Consider the following 23,557-nt stretch of genomic DNA (forward strand, 5'->3'; position numbering starts at 1 on the left):
ATCTTGTCCCCCGTAGCAACGGTCACGGATACACAAAGCCACCTGGTATTCTGCGAAAACCAAGGGCATCGTTCTCATGTCCCAAAGGGGAGTGGTGGGAGGGAGGGGGGAGGGGGGGAGTTTTGAGGGGTTGGAGTTCATCCCAGCGTAGCACAGTGTTCAACAGTGTACATGTACATACGTACTACGGTACCCACGGCACGTGACTTCTGGTCTTTGTACGGCGGGCTATCTTGGGGGGGGGGGGGGGGTGGGTGGGTGGGTGGGTGGGTGGACAAGGTCAGCTACGCCCCCACGCCCCACGCCTCCCTTCCCCCTCCTCAGCAGAGCGTCATGGACAACAGGGGCAGCGCCAGGGCGGCGAGGGCCCCCAGGGGGCCGCTGTGGTGGCTGGGCTGCAGCAGCAGCAGCAGCAGGGGGTCCTGTCCGGACGACTGGCCGTCGCACTCGCCCCCCGAGCAGCGCGCCCTCTCGCACAGGACGCCGGTGAAGCCCGCAGAGCAGTGGCACCGCTGGTGGTGGTGGCAGGTGCCGCCGTTCTGACAGCGCAGCATCGCGTTGTCGCACACCCGCGCTGCGGAGACGGAGGAAGGGGTGTGTGTGGGGAATTGAAAATAGGTTGGGGGGGGGGGGGGGGGGAGGGTGGAAGGGTGGAGATAGATTGGGGGGGGAGAGACATGAGGTTGGAGGGTGGCGGGGGGGGGGTGTAGCAGTGATTAATAGATCGCAGGGAGTCAGTGGGGAGCATCCAGAAGCAGGATTTGTCAGAGAGGAGGAGAGGGGGGAGCAGGTGAGCGAGATGCCATTTCCCTCAACCTGCCTGCCTCGGAGCAAGGTTCCAGAAATGTGGCTTAACGCGTTGGGAAGGGATGAACCAAGCAACGGTCACGAGAGGGAACAAACCACAATACAAACAGGTGCGGAGAGCTTGGTGCACGCTGTTGTCCAGCCTAACCCTTGCAACCCTTTCAAAACGAGTCCATGCGGCGTGCCAATGATTTGTTGCGACAGGGACTACTGTAGTAGAAAGACCTTCAGTGGATTTGTTTTTAAGCCAGAAAAGGAGTACATAATACTAACAGGTGAATGGAGGAGCCAATGGAATCCTAGCCTTGAGAGACCTTCCTGATCTCACAAGTTTACCTCATGATAAGTTCAGATAAGTCCGGCCTTAGGGAGCCCTTCCCAAGGATGTTAGCGCTAAGGGGAGAGAGTTTCAGACTTCTTGACGAAGCATGAACACTGCACTCAAAATTCAGTGTACAAAATTGACGGTTTTATCCAAAATAGGCTGAATAATGCTCAAATACCAACAGAATACGGACAGAGTAGAGATGTCTTTCCTTTTCTTCCAAAGAGATCAGGCAAGAGTGAAGAGAGCCAGGACGTCACTTAGTCATTTAATCTGATTGGCTGTAGTTTTTGGAACAACATAAGGCGACGTCCATGCTTGGAAAGTAATTGCTGACCAGCTGAGGCCACTGATATTCATTGGGAAACGCTTGAATATCTGGAAAGTCTAACAAGGATAATGGAATCTGGGAAGAGGTAGGAATCGCTGTTGGATAGACTGTGGAATAGTGGAATGGAAATTAGCTTCCCTGTGACTTCCGATTGAACACACACGCACGCATAGACATTGGCGCGCATGTGTTCATGTACACAAACACTTTGATGGCATGAGGGTTGATAGGGGAGTGAATGTCTTCCCCTTTATTAACAGCACCCCATGCTCTACGTACTATATGCAAAGGGGATTGAGCAATTACCATTTCACCGTTATTACTGATATTTTCTTATTATTTCTCTATCCTTCCGAGACCAACAGGAAATAAACAATATTGTCATTGCTTTGTTTTAGTCTGAGCTATTCAAAATTATTAGAACTAGATATGTTTATATTGCTGTCTCCTGAAGAAATCGATATATATAGAGGAAAAAATATTTGTACCTAATCAGGTTAGCTGGATCTTCCCTGCCTGCAGTTGTAAAACCCTGGAAAAGGTCTTATTTGCCAAGAGATTTCCATTTAATTGGATATCTCGTCCTGCATGAATAGTAATCACATATCTGGGTCTTTGTAATGGGGCTCATTCGCAGAATACACCAAACAAATAATAATTGCTTGCTCAGAAAGCAATTAAAGATATTTGGATTGCATTCATCATTCATTCATTTATTTACCCTCCCCCCGCCAGTTCCACACACTTTTCCACATACAACAGACAAACGTACACGCATTCAAACCCAATTTAACATGTTTCACCTTTAAAAAAAAAAAAAAAAACGACATTCCAACGGTCTGCTGAATCACAATTGTGTTTGAACTACTTCAACAGACCGACTGTTCTTTCATTGGCTAATCCATCTGTTAACTTGGGTGCCATTGGCTTGATTTTATGCAAGCTCTGTGTTCTTCTTAGACACACCTGGGGGGCGATTGTCTTTCTAGACGCTTTCCTTTTCACCCAATTAGCTTGTTTCCTTCTGAGGTTGGTGCTCTGGGTGTTTCTGTAAGGGTCCTATCGTTCCCGTCCTGATTTTTACTGTTCCGCTGCTGCACTTTAAAGGTATTTCGACTGCAATATCGGTTGTGTCCCCACAACAAATCATGGCAATTTCTTTGCACGCTAGGTACATTCTCAGGTCTTATTTTGGCAGTACTTATTTTGTTGGTTAGAGCGAGGAAAAAACAATGATTAACTGATCCATTTCAAATGCACACCGACGTGTTTCAACACATCTGTCAGTCTGACTTGACGACTCTCCGGACACAGATGGACTGATAGATATTTATATGTAGATGTGTAAAACATGCAGTGGAATAGCGTATCAACATGCCTCATCATGCATGATATAAATGCAAACATGCAACCACCAGATAAACAAACACACATGCATAAAGCATGACGCTCGCGCACACCCACAGTCACAGAGGCAACGATTTGTATTTCTCCCCTTTTTTTCTCCCAACACATTTCCTTTGACACAATGTTCGTTGCACCATCGCCTTCCGCCCCGCGACAAGGCCTCGCGGGTCAGGCATAACAAGCGTTGAGCGCTGGCTTGCGAGTTCAACGGGCTGCCTGACGCAGCCCTTGCGGAGACATATGTGCACCTCACACCTCTGTCGGCGGCGTGCGACACCCAGTAGCTGCAGAAGCAGTTGTGACAAGGGGGCCGCCCTGGCGGCACGAAGGAACCGCTAAAACCACTGCTACGTTGTGAGCACCTTGTTGTTTAATGTAACTTGGATTATAACATTTGTTTCATTTTTGCTGAATATATATACATTTCTATTATATTTTATGTATTATATTGTATATAATGTGTCTCTTAATGTGTTGTCTATTGTTGTGGTGTTGTTTATTTTCCTTTTGATTGAATGTCTGTACTGTCTGTATGTATTCTGTATGTATATCCTTTTTTTGTAAATTGTCTTTGAGTATTTAGAAATACGGTATAAAAAACGGATACATTATTATTATTATTTTTATATTATTTCTTCATATTATTATTTAATTTTTTCCTACCACACCCTATATTGTACCAAACTGACAATTTCGTCGTATGTCCATCTGTCACAGACTGCCCTCAACTGCACCTGTATCCAATAGCAGCGCTGGATGAAGCACACGGTTTTCAAGAGAGGAAATCACCGACATGACCTTAACAAGTCCAGGCAGCGTTTCTAATCTGTTCATCTCCCACAGTGAACGATGAATGTGCTCAGATACTGTACAACTGTGATTTGTCAGATATGGCACCTCACAGTATGATACCAGGAGGAAAGTCTCAAATCAATAATCCAGGCACCATAACAGCTGTCACTCTACTCTGCGGTAGAAGCCTGAGCTTATTGTGTGTGTGTGTGTGTGTGTGTGTGTGTGTGTGTGTGTGTGTGTGTGTGTGTGTGTGTGTGTGTGTGTGTGTGTGTGTGTGTGTGTGTGTGTGTGTGTGTGTGTGTGTGTGTGTGTGTCTGTGGAAGACCACCAACAAATTTATATATAAAGCCCTCTGGCCACTGAGAATGAAATAACAACTCCTTTGCGATATTACTTGAATGAGTAAAAATGTTGGTTCAGGTTCTTCATTTTCTTCTTCCTTGCCGGTCCGGGGCAATGAGATTAAGAATGTTTTAGGCAAGACAAAGAGCTTGTCAATACGGGGGGGCACATTTAAGAATTTTCTAATTATAAGCTGTGAAAGTGGATAGCGTAGCTCCAATTACCGAAGATCGATATCTCTCTCCGTGATGTCAGGGTGAGATGAAATCCAAGTTTGACCATGTCTCCGGTTATCATATTAGCTTGCGGCCTGTTAGCTATTAGCCAAGATGAGGAGCTTGTCATGCTATTACCAGTGGACAGCTGCAGAGCGCAGGAGCCTCAGACTGGCTTCACCTTGTCCTGGCATACTGCAGCAAGAGGTGAGAAATTCCCTCCAGTTATACATAATCTGTATTCAGCTTCTAACAATATAGTGCTGTTTTCTCTCTATCCAGAAGAGCAAATACCCACAAACTTGGACACCGGTTTGAAGTAAAATAAATCATGCATTATGAAGAATTCGTGATTGTATTATTATATATATTTGCATTTGTTGTATAGTATAATAAAAGGTTTTCATGAGATTTATTTGAACTCTCCCTAACTTCACCAATACACTGCAGAACTATTATGTACCGGTATACGGCTGTGCCTCAAGGTCTCTGTTCAGTCCACATCATCTTTTAATAATCAGATTTTGAGTCCAGGCAAGCAGTCTTGCTCTGATCCTACCTGCCAAAGCATGGTATCACGGTGTCATGGCAACTGGTAAGAACCACATAGCCCAGAAAACATCTAACTTCATCCTGTAATCTTCAAGCGATGCCTTCTCAAGGTGTTTGATGCAGAAATAGAAACCACCAATGGTAATTTGAACCACAAAGAAAACCTGCGTTTTCAACGGTGTTGCTTGCTCACAGGAACATAGCCAAAACAACACAGAGTGCTAGTCTGCTGGAGATCAAAACATGAGAATACGGCATTGCACTCATTATGGTTGGAGGTTTACGAATGCATGCCACGTTATTTGAAAGTTAGAAAAATGTCATTGAGGTATGGTTTTAAATTAACTTCCACGAGATTCGATCAAATAAAAATGTTGGAATAAACGCTGCAGTTGGTACTGCAATGAATAAAGGCCGACACGATGAGTGACCTTGTTCCCAACATGCCTAGAGCTTTACGGACAAAATGTGTTCAGCAGAAAAGCAGCACAGGGCCTCTTTGAAACAGTCAGCGGCATCTCTACACACCGGTACAAGTCTCAGGAATATGTTACCTTTATTCTATCTCTGTTGGAATCATGCACTGGATGGGTTTACACCAGTGAATCAAATACCAATCATTAGAGCTGAGAAGGAAATGGAAGAAAACCAGCCAACGCTACCTTACATGTTCTCATTGATCGCACAAAATCCTTAAAGCCCACTTTTAATTTATAGAGAGCAACAAAGCTGATGCGTCTGAGCACCCACACTACACACACAATCTGGGCTGGGGGATTAGCAGGAGATAGCCAAAGATCAATCTACATAAACCCCCTCTGGAGGCAGCTCCTTTCTCACTATTCCATGTGTTAGTGGCCCAAAGAGCTGGATCGCACTCCAGAGCGTTCTGGGTAATTAAAGAAAGAGTGAGCATGGGCAAAAGACAGAAACGGCAAGCTGTGGATGTGGTGACGGGGGTGAGGTTCCACGGTGGGGAATGTTTTTTTTTCTTGCGTGCATTTCTTTTTTTAAACATTTTACATTTAGGGGGTGCGTGCTAGGGTCCAGTTTGGGATCTAGCCGTTAAAAACAGGGCCAATCGGGTGCTCGCTTTGGGATTTGAATCGTCATGCTGAAGCTGTGAGAGCCTACCTTGGTTACGATTTGCAACACCAAGGGATGAAGCATTTGCCCGATCTGTGTAAAAATAGGAGAGGTCATAAATTACAATGGGTTTTGGTATATGTATACGCGTACGCTGCGAATGGATTTGAATGCATACGCATTGGACAGCATCAGCATGCATAGGCTCAGCATGCACACACAGCATGCCATGGACTCCTCATGCATGTAAACGCCATCAGGGCTGTCTACTGATTGGGTAACATAATATGTTATGTTTCGAGGCTGGAAAATGATTCTCATGGAATCGGTTTTATGCACAGGACATTGCATGCTCAGGAGTAATATAATTTACAGCATACTAACATTGCAAAACAATGCTAATGAATGCAGGAAAATCCACACTAATTTGACTGGTCTAGCAGTGAAAATAATTGCAGCCACATGTTGATTTGATAGAATAATGGTAATAAAAACCACCAACTTCGAGCACCACTTATTGAATATATTTTTTGGTTTGAATAATTTGGTTTTAAAACAACCAAAATAATGTACTGTACTCTCAAATCGTGTTTGTTGAATACTCCTTAGAGATTTAAAAGTATATAATTGTGAGGGACATGGCTTTAGGGCCAAAACAGTTTTTCTCTTGTCCCGATCAATAGCATCAATCAACTGAATATGTGCCCACACGGGAAGAGAAAACAATTCATTAGAAGTGGATTAGCCAATGCCAAGTTCTAAAGGCTTGATCTACTTACCTGAAGCTCCGTGACCACTGGGAATACCTGCGAAAAAGCACACAGAAAAAAAATCATCAAGGCATGTCTTCACTTTTTCTTTTGATGCATTTATTTATCCTTTTTAACCACACAGCGGCATTTACGGTTTTCCCGGGCCAAGACAATATTTAGCCAATATGTTTAGCAATTAGCAGCAATTACAGATCAGTGGAGGTTCTAATCACTGTGTGCTCAAACACCCGCCCTTTGCTGATGATAATAACAGGTTTGAAACCATGACGATCCCTGTTCGTAATCAACATTGGGAGAACAGCTTCTTTCACCCGCACTCCAGAGCCTCTCCCTATTGGATGATTTGGGTCCGTCCTAGGAACACAGTTTAAACATTGTCTTGTAGTATTTCACTTAATCTGCTTGAAATACCGCATGGTATCTGGTTGTGAGAATATTTTTTTGCTGGAGATACAGATATAGGGTGAGCAGATCCATTAGTGGATTGTATCACTTATCCAAGAAAACTGGTTAGCAAATCCAGACTCAAATATTAACCTTCACAGAATAGTAGACAATATGGCTTTATTGTTACTAACCCAGTATTTTTGGGCCATTGGAGTATCGTACTATAATCCTTTGACCTAAACTATTTATTTTTGGTAGAAAAGCGGTAAAAGGAGACACCATTACATTTAGCTTGTCGTTCACCAGACGCTTTTATCCAGAACAACTAGCGAAGATGGGAACAATCAAAGCATAATCAATATTGGAGCATCAGTGTACGTCTAGGGTTGCCAACGCAATCAGATACAAGGATAATATGGGACATGTTTTATTATATTGGGTTTGATAGGGCTGTTATGGCCATTGTGTTAATGAGGTTATTATACTATTAAGAAGAGGCGTGAATTACTGGGAATTAACAAGACTATTCTAAATTGTTCTGAGAAAGTGCTTGATACCATATGAATTTTTGGTATACCTGGGTATATACATTCCTCATTAGTTGGACCAAATACTAATTAATTTACTCAGTTGCTGCATATTTAGGCTAGAATGATGAATAAACTTTGAAAAGTTTTTTAAGGTTAAATTTAACAAAATCTTCCTCTGGACTTGGAGTATATTTCTGGAGGGCAGCCTTGGTCTAAATTGTAACAAAAAATTGATTAAACTCTACTTGATATGGACCGTCCTCCTTCTGTCTAGTAGTGTTGGTAGGTGGAAGATTTGCCCTTTAATCAGGGCATTTTTCATCAGGACCAGCATTGTTTTCTCGACTGAATTGGGCATCCGTCGGTCAGTGATTTAGTTAATTACGATTTCCTCTCTGTTCGCCAACATCTAATCAACTGAACAGTTTCGGACAGTAAAAAACAAACAAAAAAAAACCAGCTGCTGGGACTTACATGCCACCACGGTTGGATAGAAAAATAAATAATTCACCATCAGCAACATTTCTTCAAAGCATCCTGTGAGGTACATTTTTCCAGATGATGTCAACCTGTATTTCCTAAACCAATGCATTTGAGGAATGGAGGGGCCGGAAATACTGCCCTGTGAAAGGCGACAAGTTTGCACCAAACTATGAATCCCTCAGCCCTCCCTAAACTTCTACCGGCGACCTGTGAACTCGTTTTGTAACACAAGGGAGAAGGCAGACTGACGTTCCCAGCAAAAGTGGCCTGTCAACATAATTCCGCCAGTGATTTCTCTTCGGCTCTGCAGGTGTCTAAAGAGATTTCTTCCTCCCCCTACCCCTCGCTTCAGGGGCCAGGCTATTGGCCGGGCTCCCATGCAGCCATCCAGCTGACCACCTCGCCCCCCCTGGCAACGCAGGGTTCCATCTTTGGCTCCTCAACGTATTAGGTGAAGGCTCACGTGTGACAGGCATATTTGCCTGCACGTGCAGAGAGATGTGAATATGTAACACCCCCCCCACCCCCCCACCATCACCACCCTCTATAATGTCCCTACTTTTGAGATAGATGACTACCATGATTAAGGGGGAGGACTTGATGACAGATGAAAGCTATTAAAGTGTAATTACATTCTGCCCGTTCAGCGAATTTGTCTCTATAAGACGGCCTTATGTTTAATATCCTCGCAGGGAAACATGAGCCCCACAGTACGGGCGGCAATCGGCATGTTGTCGGAACGGGGAAAGTGGGGGCTGTACTTTACTTACAGAAGAACAGGGATAATTCAGGACAAGGGAGCAATATCATAACGGCAGTGGCGTATGCAACATTATTGTATTGTAGGCTCTTGCCAGACAGGCGTTAATATTGCACTTGATACGGCTAGGCCAGGTTTCATCAGTTCGGTGCAGATGTGACCGTAGTGTTGTATTATTTTCCTTTTTTTCCTTTTTAATAACGGCCTGTCAATCCGGCGACAACCAAACATTGCGAGGTGGCTCATAACGTGAGGAGAGAGAGAGGTCGAAGGAGAATGAGAAAGAGAGAGAGAGAGAGCGAGAGGGCGAGAGAGGGCGAGAGAGAGAGAGAGAGAGAGAGAGAGAGAGAGAGAGAGAGAGAGAGAGAGAGAGAGAGAGAGAGAGAGAGAGGGCGAGAGAGAGAAAGGAGCATGGGGAAATCAAGTAATATATCCTCAGAGTTCACAGGCGTGACTGCAAACAAACCCCCCCCCCCCACACACACACACACACACACCGATCGCACACGTGATGGAACACACAGCAAGCATGCACCGTTGCAAGTGCAGGTATCCCTTGCACACAGCATCCTGCTCTAATGAGAACATACATTCTGCCTTTTGTCTGCAAATAAAACAGAACACGATACCGCCATTGAGGCACGACATTCTGGAACAAAAACAAAAAAACGCGGAGCAACGGCTACTAAATCAACACTCTGGGTGAATCCATCACTGCGCACACATCAACAATTCAAATCTCAACACTCCCCTCCCCCAAAACCAAAAAAACATAAACGCAAGCTAATCCAGTAGACTGCTAGAGCTGTGGCATCAGGGCTCAGGCAGACTCAGAGTGGGGGACCAGAGGGTAACTGCTCTGCCATCTGGCCGGGGCTGGCCATCTAACCAGCTCCTCCCTGTGTGGCTGGATTAGATTTATTGAGGCAATGAGCCCCCCACCCCCGGCCTGAGATTTGATATATGTGACCCAACTCCCCTCCAAGATAAGAGCAGGGATAATGCAAAAGAGCACCTTCTGCCTCTCAGAGGTCACGTGAAGACGACGAAAGGGAGAGGAGGAAGAAAGAAAAGTAGAGCCCAAATGAGCTCTTACGGGCGATGGCGTATTAAGATTCTCCCCGGATAAGCTGCCTACCAGCTGCTTCATGATGAAGGTAGCTTGTGTGGTGAATTGGCTAATCGCTATAAAAAAAGAAATACAAATGTCTTCTAAATGTGGATGTGGTTGACTGACTAGCAACGACTATTCCTATGCTGCGTAGCAAGTCACAAGGAAGCATGGTTGCATAAATACTCGTCATACCAACCTCATTGGATATCTATTTTAGTAGACGGCATTCATAACTTCAAAAAATAAAGTATGCACAGACTACAGGTTGCTTACGATTGTTTTAGGATCTTACTTAAAAGACCTAGGTGGAGTAGTGCAAGTGAGCTATTTGTGAATGCAGGAGTTAACACCTTACAAGCTTTATTGAGGAACCTTATGTACAGATTTATCTGTCGCCTGAATAACTCAAAGAATGAAGTCATAATGCTGCTGTCGAACCCAAGTTATAGCGCAGTACGCTACCAGTCATACCTTTGGAGGCATTGGTATAAGTGCCTTTTATAATTGGTTGTTATGTTTTTATTCTTATTTATGTGTGTGTTGTCTATTTCTTGTATTGTATGTTTTTAAATGGACCTTGAGTCTAATAATAGAAGGATGATGACGATGATAACACCTTGCCTGAATCGAAATGACCTCATGTATTCAAAATGAGTGTACGCATATCAAATGATCGGCGACAGAAGAACGTCAGCAATAACAAACAAGATATTGATTCTATGTTTGTAACGTCATCACCAAAATATACAATTTCATGTTTGCCATCTAAACAGAAAAAAAGAAGTGTATCCTAAGATGCCCATTAAAGACGACAACAACAACAGATATTATTACACGGCTTTACAGTAATACTCACATATATTGGCCGTTCCTTTTGGTATGGGCAGGTAGGAGCCCACGCTCCAGGCCCTGCCGTGGTAATGTCTCTTACAGCGGCTGCAGTCGGGTCCTGTGGTGTTGTGCTCACACTCACAGCCCAGCCTGCCCTTGTCGTACACACAGGTGTTGGCATGCAGGTTGCACTTGCACCTAAGATGAATGGATAGGCGAGAAGGGGGGAGAAAGACACAGGAGGTGTTAATAATAGATTATTTTTTCCTTTCTGTCTGGCATGGGTAAAAGCTCTCGTTGTGTTTTTTTTGTGTTTTGTATCCACGGCTTTTCGATTTTATTTTAATTTATTTATTCATTTATTTTAATTGTAGTCCTAGAGCGTTATCAGATTTGGATGGTGGCCCTGCAAAGCCTCATTATGCATCCATTTCCAAAAAAAAGAAAAGAGAAGAGTAAGGAAAAAGGGAAAAAAAACAATGGCTAAATTCTGACTCTTCCCGCGTGGAGAGAGACATCAGAGGAAATCGGTTCCCATTAGCCACTTTCAGTGCTAAATGGAAGGCGCTGCGTAATGGCAGCTAATTGAAGAACAAACCGAGGCGCCGGTAACGAGGTAATGGTTTAAAGAAGGAGATGCCAGACGCCGACTTTACCCCCAGCTCTGACAAGCTTCTCTTGAGAAACAGGAGGCAGGCTTCTGAGTTAGTGCGATGTGAAACGCAGGGCCAACCTGCAGCCACAAGCCCCCAGCGGTCAGCTGTGTCAGTTATTAGGTGGAGGGAGAAGAGATCTCTGGCAGACCTGACAGATGCTCCAGACAGGTAAGTGAAAATAAAAAATGTCTGACATTCTTCTTCTTCTATATCCTACCACGCAAAAAGCCCAAACGTTTTCTGGGAGTAGAAAAAAAGAGAGGGTGGAAAAAAAAGGATACCAATATATCATCAGCCTGCGAAGAGGGAATTGTTTGGAGATAGTTTGAGGTTCACTTGTGTGAAGGATCGAGGCTTGAACTCCCTCGACGGACAGCGGGTAAATTGTGTGGAGAGAGTGCAGAATTCAGCCCACTCATTTTACTGAGGGCTGTTTTCATCCGGTAACAAGCTCTGGAGGAGGCCATGCTGTTTGAAGTAAAACACAGCCCTTCTACATCGTCCTGTTTACAGCATGTGCTCGAAAAACACATTAAATGACCAGACACACAAACAGGAAATATGCCACTTCTATCATGATGATGTCGTTGTGCTGCAAAGATCAAAACAGCAATGCAAAGTTTTCAGTCAAATACATGAAACAAACCAAATTAACCAAACTTTGAAATTGCCTTGCAATCGTCCCGAAACTTGAAACACAATCTACATTTTTCAATAAAAGCTTAAGTTCATAGATATATTATCGAATCAAAATCAATTATCCCCCCCCCACCTCCGCATCCATACAGGAAACATGCAGTGGAATACCTCTGCATGTTTTTTGCCATCCGAGATTCAGGCAGCGTCATATTCCGTCTGTACTCAAATATAATCCCCCAGTGTGTGATTCAGCCCCCGAGAGAGGTAAAAGGTTACGCTGGGTGACCTCTGGATCACGGAGAGCTTGGTGTATTTAGAAAACATTTGAGACATAGGAGTCGATCCGAAACCCTAGCCTTCCCCAAGCGGCGTCAGATGTATCGTTGTTTCATAGCAGTGCCTGTGTTTGTTTGTACTACCGCCTTCCGAAGGGAGGATTTCTCCCATTTTAGACCTAAGTGATAGGGATCTGTTGCCCACGTCGCTCAGGAACTCAAGGCAAGAGAGAAATGATGGGATCAGTCCGCAGCCCTTCTTCTCTAATTGACTTCCGGGCCTTTGTGACATAAAAGACTGATGGATAGCTACATTGTTTGAAGGACACTGTAGTGCCTGTAGAGAATGAGGTTTATCTGTACCAAATTAACATGTTAATGAGCTGTGGTATGGGGGATTTGAAAAACGCTAACGACGATTACGACAGAAATAAATACAGCTTGCGGCTGTCCACTTAAGTCTTCTCAAGCAACTGGGTGTTTGTTTTAAATTAAACACGGTTCTACTTTTTGTAATCTTTTAATCTTGCAAAAGTTGTAACAACAGATGCTGTGAATGGGCAAATATTCCGTCTCATAAAAAAACGGTTTGGAGGACTATTTAGTTAAAGTAAGACATAAAATAAAAAGTGTAAGTAAATGATTTAGCACATTTTTGCACTTTTCATTACATTGAGTAGCAATCCGAACTTAAGTTGCCTGTCCAAACTGACCTATCTGTTTCCCATCGGCTTGGTTCTGGACACACGATGAGGAGAAATGCTGTCGTTGTGATGAACGGTAGGAAACTTATAGTTTCACTGACTGCAACAACAGACTGCATAATCATTGGAAATGTCATTACATGTTAGACCTACTTTAGGAAAAGCAGCCACAAGCATATATTTTTAATCAAACATTCTGTCGTGGAATTACATTTTATTGCTTCAAGAATGCGTCATTGGTGTATTTTTGATGAAGGGAATTTAGGGATATGTCACAACCAAAATTAAGTGGGTGACAAGAGCCATAATGTTGTGATTGATCGTATTATTGAATAAAGTCCCTACACCAGTTTGTGACTTCCACAAATGACAATATAACAACTTTGGGTTTTCCGCATACAATGTGTATTGTATGCGGAATTGAGATAATACTTTTTCAAACTTTTGAGAATAAAGATTGGAAGAGGAGTTTAAGAAACTACCCTTCTTAACCTCCATAATAAAGAATCGATGCTGCACACGTCATATTTCTCACCGACTTCAGTCCGCCTTCATTTGGTTAATGATAAAAATGAATGATAGTCTGCAGTCGCCAACTGAAAGTGTCATTAATTAAACAGAGATCATTATGAAACAGAGATCAGCACAATATCAAACATTCTAAACATCATGGCTGCCTTTATTGGCAAAGTATCGGTGCTGACCTTGCTAGAGCACAAACCTGTTCCAATTACAAACGTATGATGCAATTACGGAGCTGGTGGGAATAACGCCTGCAGGGACAGTTTCATTCCCGTCCCTAGGCAGGGGTGGGAGTGTAAGATAAGCAAAAACCAATTGAATCAGGGATTTTCGCCGCTAATTCACAAATGCATTTTAGTATAATGGAACCTCTAAGTTCACTTTTGTTATCCAAGTGGTGTTATTAACTGGCACAGAACAAATGCCTCTGGATGCAATTGGACAGGCCACTGGCCAATCAGATCAATGAAACATGTAACACATCAGCGGCAGCCATCTTGGTTGTTTATGAAAATTGCCTCAATGGCGCTTCCATAGGGTGCTTCTCTGGTCAGTCATCGTGTTAAACCCGCCCCATTTTGGAAGTGATTGGCCCGTGCCGGGCCAGGTCTACTGGATATCTGTCTGAAAGGGTTAGGGAACCAGATGCATATGCCGATTTGTCTGGTTCCCAGTCTAGGATGAAATGTTAGCAAACAGGGGATTTTTGATCAGGCATGAGATTGCTGTATATGGTGCCCCCTTGCTTATACCAAGTTTCACTTAAGAAAGAAATGGCTCATGTGAGAATGCACATAGAGTTATAAGCAGATGAAGGGCATTAAACATTTAGCATTATTCAAATTTCCGAAGTTAGACTCTTGGATGACATGTTGACGGTGTGTTTAGACTCTTGTTGACGAGAATATTTAGACTCTTCAAATACATTTAATTAGTATATACATTGTTGTGATTGAATTAGATTTAAATTGAAGACCGTAGAAAAAAATAAAAATTAACTTTATTCACAGTGTCTGGTACTTTTATTTATACTCAATAACCACTTGTTACATCACAATGTTATTGTGTTCAATTTTCAGTTACTTATTCAAATGCATTCCAGATATTATACAGGAGTCAAATAATTTAAAATAACAATGACATTACGAACGTCTTTAAACCATCAAATTGAATGTTACACTTTTTTGGTTTAGCAGCTTTCCAAGTGTCAAACAAAGTGGCTTTAAAAATGTCTTGTTTTTAATGCCCTGCCTGTTGAAATCATAACATATAAACATCTTTATACAACAATGAATAACTATTTAAATGGGGAAAGGTTGGTCAGGTGTATTCATCTGCACTGAATGCATGTAAGAAGGGTGTAAGAAGGGTTTGCACATCAAGTTGAAGTTCTGGCCAAATACAAGATACAAAACAATGCTTTGCTTTCGGTAAAGGGTTAGTAAATGACATTATAGACAAAGATGGCGAGTGGAACTGATGGTACTGTTGTGTTGGAATGATTGGTCAAGGCAAACATCCTCACTGACTATGACACGCTGAACCCCTCCCTTGTAATTATACGGGCATTGATTTCCACAACCCCTTCCCGTCAGCAGGCACATACCACTTTCCCATCTGGAGATGCGCCAAGGTGTGGTTAATCAGGCCGTATCACAAAACTTCACAAGCTAACCTTTACATTTTTGATGGGTTTTGTTGACATCTTCGGCGTATCACCGCCTCGCAATTACCTCCTCTCTCCCACATACAACCTCCAGAATCTGGGTGTTGTTGTCATGGTATTGAATGGCTTCATCAGGGTGGTTTTGTTTAAATTGTCAACTTTACATACACTACATAATGGGTTGGTTATCCTGACAGCTATGTGAGTGTGCTATTCTTGGGTTTGCCTGTTGTTATAGGGGCTTTGAGTCTCTCACACTGGTGATGGTGGGTGCTTCTTTTCAGGTTGAGGTAGGCTTCCTCACATGTCCGTCTGATGCCCAATGAGTCTGAGTGTGGGGACAAACATGGCAGGCACTGAGTCGCTCTGGCAACTCTGGAGTATCCTCTAGCAGAGACTCAGAGGCTGTGTCAGTGTCAATGTCTTCATGCTGGTAAGAAGACATGGATGTCTTCTGTGAGTTCTAGATGAAGGACAGAAGACAGCAATATTTAACACATATTTTCTTCGATGATTGTCATCTTATGAAAATGACTTGTATGTAACGTGTGTTTAACTCTTTTTAAAACAAAGTTGGACTATACTTGACTTGAGAATGAACCCTAAGCCTGGAAGTTATGACATCTTAATCGTTATTTACTCAAAGCTCTACCTTGACTTGTCAATTGGCTTGTCTTGACAAAGAAAAATAGCCTCTAGCACTGCTACTGAACCCACTGACTTTGTCTCGGATTGCCGTCAACTGGCTTTTTGTGTCCTTCCTGAGGTTGATCTCCCTCTTAAAAAAACCTGCTCTTGCTGGTTTTGACCTCTCTCTCCGTCTGTTCCGAGAGGCTTCTGATGTGGTTTCTGGCTCCTCTGTCTGCCCCATCCGAGCATACAAAACCTTAAGTAGTATTGCTGCTGAATGGATGCAACCTGACTCTAGATTGCAACGTCAGATGTAAAATGTGATAACATGCTGCTAATCTCCTTACATAGATAACATTACAACGTAGCTCACGTAACAATGGTGGTTAACTCTTAATGTTTGTTAAACATTTTGCCATTTGATAACACGTATACCACAACAATCACATAGATAATATAAAACGTATGGTTAATGGCTAACTTAATGGTTGACAAACACTTTAAAATGTGAGATTTATGTTACTTACCAAGCCATGTGTGTGCAGTGCGCCGTCAAGATGTAGCTGTTACAAACACACAAGCCTGATACTGATACAAGCCTGTTTGTCTTCTGGCTTAACCGCTGGCTAGCAGGACTTTTGATCACACAAAACTATTTCTCTTAAGACAAGGCAAAGCAAGGGAACTTTATTTAAATAGCACTTTCAGATACAAGGCAGACTCAAAGTGCTTCAAATATGAACATTGTCATACAATGTTTATATGTGAAGCTGGATTTCTCGATCGGTTGTATACGTCAGGCCAGTAGGTAATCCTGTGAGATGGTCCATCCATTGATCGAGTATGAAGAGGTCGGCCAATCTGGTCCCGTTGGTCAATGTTCACTTTTCACAAGTAATGCTCGTGGTCAGGGAGTGTGAGTGACAATACATGCAGGTATAAGAGAAACTTGTTTTTTCTTCTTCAAACGTGTTAGCCAGCGCTGGCTAACGGGTTCATGGAATATTTATTTTCACAATATGGCAACAATGTGTGGGCATACTCATGTCAGCATCTGCATTCAATTTAACAGAAAATATAGGCTACTATCAGCCTAAAAACCTTAATATTGGCTAATATCATTTGATTCAAAAGGTGCACAACAGCACAGGAAAATGGTAAAGCAGAGGCGAATTTTCGATGTCTTTATGACCCCGTCATTAAGAGCAAATTGTTTAAGGGAAATAATCATGTGGGAAAACATGCACATCCAATGTACATTTTACTGCATATATTATTCATACAGATCTTTTTCATATTGAGGATTTCACTCGCCCATATGCCCGACATGTTCCCACGGCTATGTCCCAGCCTGTTGGGATTCGTATGTTTGTTGTTGTTGTACATCTTTTCACTAGATCCAACGTTTAATCAGACGTATAATTAATTTAGCATTGGAGAGTTATGGCCCGTATAATGCATCAGACCAGGCCTTCAAAGGTTTAGTCACCAATTTCAGTTGATGCGAAAACAAACTCTAAAGCTTTGATCGGGGGTCATTGAAATATGTTATCTACCAAGTTCGGTGAATATTTGACTGAATGTGTGCCGATATAAGCCGGAAATTTGTTCCCCAAAAAATCCACAGTGACTGAAGAATTGTATAGGCACAAATTGGCATGGCCTGTTTCAGTTGAATCGACATTATTGTGCCAATGTGTGCCAATGTTGGCGCAATAATTGTTGTGCCAATTGCTTCTCGTTTCAGAAGTAATTACTAGGGGTGAAACGGATCAGTGTGTCCACGGTTCGGTTCAGATAACCGTTTTGGGCCTCGGTTTCGGATACGGTTCGGATTAGGATCATGTCCGTGGTAGTAAAAAGGCAGACTTTTTTTTGACGGAGGGTTTGGGGGAGAAACACAAAAATGAATGAGACCCACAGGCTATTTGCAATGTGTTAATTGACTGCAATCAGACAACTTGCAAGGCTTTTTTGTGCAATAAATGTTCCCCTAAATGCATTTGAAAACATGGTGCACTGACACATGTAAGGGATAACGGCCAACGAGGCTTAGAACTCTGGCGACGAGCGCAGCATGAAGCCAGAGTTGCCTCTACCTGTCCATTATTTCCATCGAACCGGTCGACCTCGAAGGCCGTTATCCCGCTTATCACCCGTTTGTATTTATCTCCCGTATATTTAGAATATAATTGTATCAATTACTTTCTTTAAATTTAGGAATCGTGCGCTTGAACTTCAGAAAACAACCTATTACAGCTACCTCATTGGCTCGGGCAGCACTGGAGAGAATGCATTCCGCTGGGTCCTAAACACCCTTTTGTATCGGACGTAGGCTACAGTAGGCAAAATACGCTACATAAGGCAATGCCTTCATGAAACCGAAATCCGCGGATCTCCAGTATGCTCCGAACTGTGGTAAACGAACCGAACGGATTCGGATACAATTCGAATCCGCTGCAGGCCTAGTAATTACCCAGAATTTGAAACATGTTTAACCGACCATATGTTGGCGTAATTGATACCATGTTTTAATATGTTAAGCATCGGGGGCACCTGTCCATAAAGTATAAAAACGTAAGCACTTTGTACTCAACAAAGCGCTCTAGTGTTGAGATTTAAATCTCGACATGCCCCTTGGCCAATGAAATGTAATGCTTCATAAAAAACCTGAAACATGTAAGAATAAAGAAAGTAATAGCAGGAGATGATTTTCCTTTTGTCAATGAAACAAAGCGATACAGTAAGTAGATAGACGTCTCAAATGGTTAAATAATAATAAAGAAAGTAAAATAAAAAGATAATTAAGATACAGAATAACAATAGTGTGGCCTGCTTTACAATCACCCTAATAACAATAATAATAATACTAATGTAGTGTTAAACTGCAACAGTGAGTAAAAGAGTTTCATTAAGGCTTTAACCAAGGGTTTTTGTATGCTATTCCCCCTGCTATGTTAAGATTGGCTCTCGGTTTAGAGACATAAAGCTACCGTTGCTGCAATCAAATATACTTTTAAATGGTCAAATTGAAGCACACGTCGCATGGCTGATGGCTTCCGTTGCAAATGAGTTACTCAACGGCAACGCAACGCCCCCGGTCCAGATTCCCCGAGTGCTGGGCAGCCTCTGAGCAAACGGCTCCCTGCAGTCCTTAACTTTTGAATCAATTAAAAGAACCTGCTCCATAAAATTAATGAGTGGGGTGTACCTTGCTCCCCTTCAGCTCCCCCCAAGTGAAGCGCAATGAAATTTGACCTTCCGCTTAATTAAAAACCAGCCGAATCTGGATCATCACTTCCCAGCCTGGGCGCGCGCCGCATCGATAGGGCAGACGCATCATTCTGGACACAGGGGAACTCTGGAATGCAATGTTTTTGCCGTGGGCATTGTCATAATGAAATCACAGAGTTATTCTCCCCAAGACCAAGTGTGCCTGTGTGTGGGTGTATGTGTGTGTGTGTGTGTGGGGGGGGGGGGGGGGGGGGGCAAAGAGGTCCCTGTGTGGGCCGTTAAGCCTCCTGAACTAGCACAGTTACAAAGACATGTTTCATGAAGTTTTAATGACCTTTTGTCTTGGGCCCAGAGAAGCGACGATAGGTGTTATCCATTATCCAAACAAGAGGCTTTCCCTGGAAGAGTTAAAGAGATCATTCCCCCTCCACCACCCCTCCCCCCCTGCATTTTGCTTTATGTTCAATACTCTCCCATGAGCATAAATATGCTATGCTCTCACAGTAGATTAAATGTTTATTTTAGTGTTTGAGTGCGTCAGGTCGAGGGAGATAGAGGGAGAAAAAAATGTGTCCATCTGTAGTTTAGGCACTCATTTTTCATATTGTAAGACAAAAACTTGAAAAAGATGGCAAAATCATATTTTTGTAAATAGAATAAGTGATATGGTGGGGTAGTAAGTATGTGTTTTGTGATGACAGTCTGGGTACTCTGGCGTCTACCTAACCCAGACCACTGTGTGCTTATTTGCAGTGTGCTGACAGGCTCACTGTGTCTAACATTGACTTCTTTCTCATGAAGGCGCCTACAAGCCACAGTTTAAAACCCGCTGAAACACAAGCCTACCCTGAAATATATGCATACCAGAAACCAGAGTAAAAGTTCAAAAAATAAATAATATATATATATATTTTTTTAAGAATTCCTGAATTGTTATGGATATACTCAAGTTATATACTCATGATATACTCAGACAACACAATTGATAATATTAATAGATTATCATAATATAATCTGATATATTTAGTTGAAGTAATGAAGAGGATTATGGTGCATGAAATAAATCAGCATATATTTCGAACCACATGGAGCACAGAACGTCCTATTGCTTGCAAACCTAGCACACAGTGTGAGACGGAAGCAATAAACTGCTTAGTGAGCTGGAGGACCACAGGGTGAATTAATAATGTAAAATAATTAATCCGTAGTGAAGCATTCCATCAGTGTTGGTATGACCTGCTGTGTCAGCCAGAAAGGTGATAGACTGAAACATCACTTAGAGCTGTGGAAAGACAATGGGATATATCTTATGCATCTAACATATGAGAGCTACTTGTGTGACAAGTAACTATTTTAATCTAATCAGGACTTTAAGTTATTTTGTTTACCATTTCATGTTTTTTAAATAATGCTTCTATTATAATAACATTATTGAGACTAGTTTCTGCTATCGTTAACGTAGCCTAGCAGAGTTAAATAGAGTTATATTGTCAGGTTTCCACATTGCGATATGCCTTGTATTAACCTTACTGTCTATTTTGGAACAACATAGACTCATGTACTATCTGCATTGTATGGTCACCACTGCCCACTGATTTTCCTTTTCCCTCTAAATTAGCTCTGGTTCTTGAAACGGTCCGTAAAGTAGTCTTGGCACCTTGCTGTGTCCTAGCGAACCAGCCTGTGTTCCCACCAGTATTGAGCATTGAATAATGCACACCGGAAACAGACAGTAGTAGCATGCTATCTATTCCGACCTCTCTTTCCCTCCTGTAGAATATGAAACGCTCACTGATGTCGTCACTGTTACACTTGAAGAAGACCTGCTATTTCTGTTCCAGCTGGGTACCAACTTTTTGGGCTTCGAACAAATTGATTCTTGGTCGGAACACTCTGTGAGAGAGTCTAGTCTGTAAGGTTTTGGAATCCACGTTAAGTCACCAGGGTCAGGGTTGAGTCACCGGCCATCCCCTGCCCTGTTCAAATTTCATCTTTTTTTTACATATATTTTACATTTATATTAAGAATATGCTTTACAGATTTCTTAATAACTTTGATAAAGCTCTTTCCAAATAACTTAACTGTAACTGTTACTTTCAGTATGGTCAACATATATTGTCTGGTCCCAAATTGGGGATGTCTAGTTTATCTCTAGTGTGTACTTATTGACAACAGACTCAACCCTTTTCTGTCAGCAATTTGTCTGTGCACTTTGAAAAGCACTATGGAAAGGCTTCTGAACAGGATGGTCCATTATTCCTTGAACTTATAAGGTCAAAGGAAGCTGAATCTGTTCCATAACCAGAGCTAAGAAGGATAACGAATTCACTAACTTCCTAAATAAAATACTTCCTAATCTACCGGCAAAGTTTGATTGAGTGAAGCATTTTTAAATTGATTAAGATTTTAATTAATTGTTGAACTAAAGGTTTTTACAAAGGTGAGATAGATTAGATGATGAAAAAATAGACAAATAACAGAAAACTGCAGCATTGATCTGCTGAGTCTAACTAAATGACACATGACGCTGAATTAATAATGAATCTTCCTGAACAATAACAAATTAATTCAGCATGTGTTTGTTTGGTGGGGGAGGGGGAATTTAAAGTACAGTAATGTTTGTTTGTTTGCCTTTTTCTTTGAGTTCACTCTCAGTTTCTCATCTCAGGTTCCCCCTTCAATAAAAAGCACAAGATGTCGCAACTGTTAACTTAACACACATTTGGTTCCAGTGAAGAAGAATGGGCAACGTTTTTGTTTTTGCGTGTTTAAGGAAGGCCTGGCCATCAGAGGACCTGACAGGTGTGAAGAGACAAGTTTGAACTTTGGCCCCACTGAATTTTTAGATCAACGTCAACCAGCTCTCTGGTACTGGTGTGACCCTTGCGTCACAGTTTGATGTCTGCTACATGAGAGGTCCGAGAGGCCCTGTTGTGTCTGTCCGTCAAAAGGGCTTGTGCATGGCAACTACCAGGGGCATTGAAAGTAAATACTAGGTGAGATGCAGGATGTTTCTTGCGGATTATGATAGGAGTTTGGCGTACTGACAACTTGCTGTTGCTTGTGCTTCCCTAAGAATATCATGTCACTGTTGCACACTGGGTGCTGTTTATTCAACTAAGATATTAGTTATTCATTCTTTCCAGTTTAGCATAATGGCATCAAATGGGTAACATATAGAAAGCAAATACAGGTTTGTCATGTTTATTCAATTTCATGGATCTTTTAACAGGCAATTGAGACGTGAGGAAAAATGATTTTGAAGTAGGCGAAGCATTCAAAGCAAAATCATCATTGATTCATCTGTGTTGCATATATCATATTCCTAGACATGCAAGTATCCCAGAGGTTCAAATGTAAATAATAGAAAAAGTTCCTTGCCTTGTTTTATTTAGTTCTAAAAACGAAAATGCACCTTTCTACGATTTCATTCAGGACTGAAGTTTTGCCAAACGTTTTGTGATCCGGCCAAGAGTTTAATACATATTAAACCGTTAAACTCCTTCTGCTCTGCTGTTACAATGGACCTAACGAGAAACCAACACAATGAACCATAACCAAGCAAGCCTTGTCCTGAAACATCCTGAAGGTTGAGACGAGCACACCTAGTTCATCTTTGAGCTACCAGCTGTGGTGCAGGGGCTCATGCATCGATGAAATTTGCCCTTAGCAAACTTTGAAATTGCTCCGAAAGCGAATCCAGGCGGAAATTATCTTCTGTGTCAACAACGGTGACCAGTGAAGAGCGTGGGGCAGACACAGCCCCGACATAATGACTTTGACAGCCCCCACTCGATATTGGATCTCTTTCTACATTGCAGATGCCATTGAACTATGCGGGCGGGCACAGTTGTCAGGGTGTCACCTCATTACGCTCGGCTGTGTCACCGTGAAATTGAAGAGTCCGATTAGGTTTGTTTTCGTTACTCCCGTCCCGTGGCCAATCGCGTCGTTTCGTCCTGAGCGTAATGTAATCCACCTCAAAACAAATTGTTTTGCGTCGCACATCCACCACCTCGGAAAGCTTAAGTAGGCGCCGCTAGGGTTACCTAAATTACTGGGGGGGGGTAGATATATATTTATATATATATTACGAATGGATCACAAGTTAATTCCCCGGGCTTCAATTTTCTGCCGTGATGAAATGGAATGTGAATTTTGCACGCAGTTTCCCCACCGCCGTGTGGACGCCTGTGATTTGTTTTCAGTGGCAGGGTCCATTATTGAGGCTGCATTCTTGTAGGCATACAGTATGGTAATTCCTGCTGAGACCCCTCTCGCCTTGGTTAGAGTGCCCGCGCCCCACTACGATGTGAGCCACACACATAGAGAGAGACCGAGAGAGGGGACAGAGACAGACAGAGAGAAAGAGAGAGAGCCAGAGCGAGAGAGAGAGAGAGAGAGACACAGAGACAGAGACAGACAGAGGGAGACACAGAGAGAGAGACAGAGACAGACAGAGAGAAAGAGTGAGAGCCAGAGCGAGAGAGAGA

The 23,557-nt window shown here is 42.5% G+C and overlaps 1 protein-coding gene across 1 annotated transcript in view; it reads right to left on the reverse strand.

Annotated features, from left to right (window-relative positions):
• Positions 1–320: 320 nt before the first annotated feature.
• Positions 321–23,557, reverse strand: part of LOC130387239 (netrin-G1-like) — a 45,876-nt gene continuing 22,639 nt past the window's right edge. Inside the window, exons 3-6 of the mRNA XM_056596253.1 lie at positions 10,764–10,936; positions 6,640–6,666; positions 5,909–5,953; positions 321–574 (exon numbers count right to left, since the gene is read on the reverse strand). Of these exons, the coding sequence (XP_056452228.1) occupies positions 321–574; positions 5,909–5,953; positions 6,640–6,666; positions 10,764–10,936 (499 nt within the window). The remainder of the gene's footprint in view (positions 575–5,908; positions 5,954–6,639; positions 6,667–10,763; positions 10,937–23,557) is intronic.

Source organism: Gadus chalcogrammus, chromosome 8 (genome assembly GCF_026213295.1).
Source record: "Gadus chalcogrammus isolate NIFS_2021 chromosome 8, NIFS_Gcha_1.0, whole genome shotgun sequence".
In the NCBI taxonomy this organism is placed as follows: Eukaryota; Metazoa; Chordata; class Actinopteri; order Gadiformes; family Gadidae; genus Gadus; species Gadus chalcogrammus.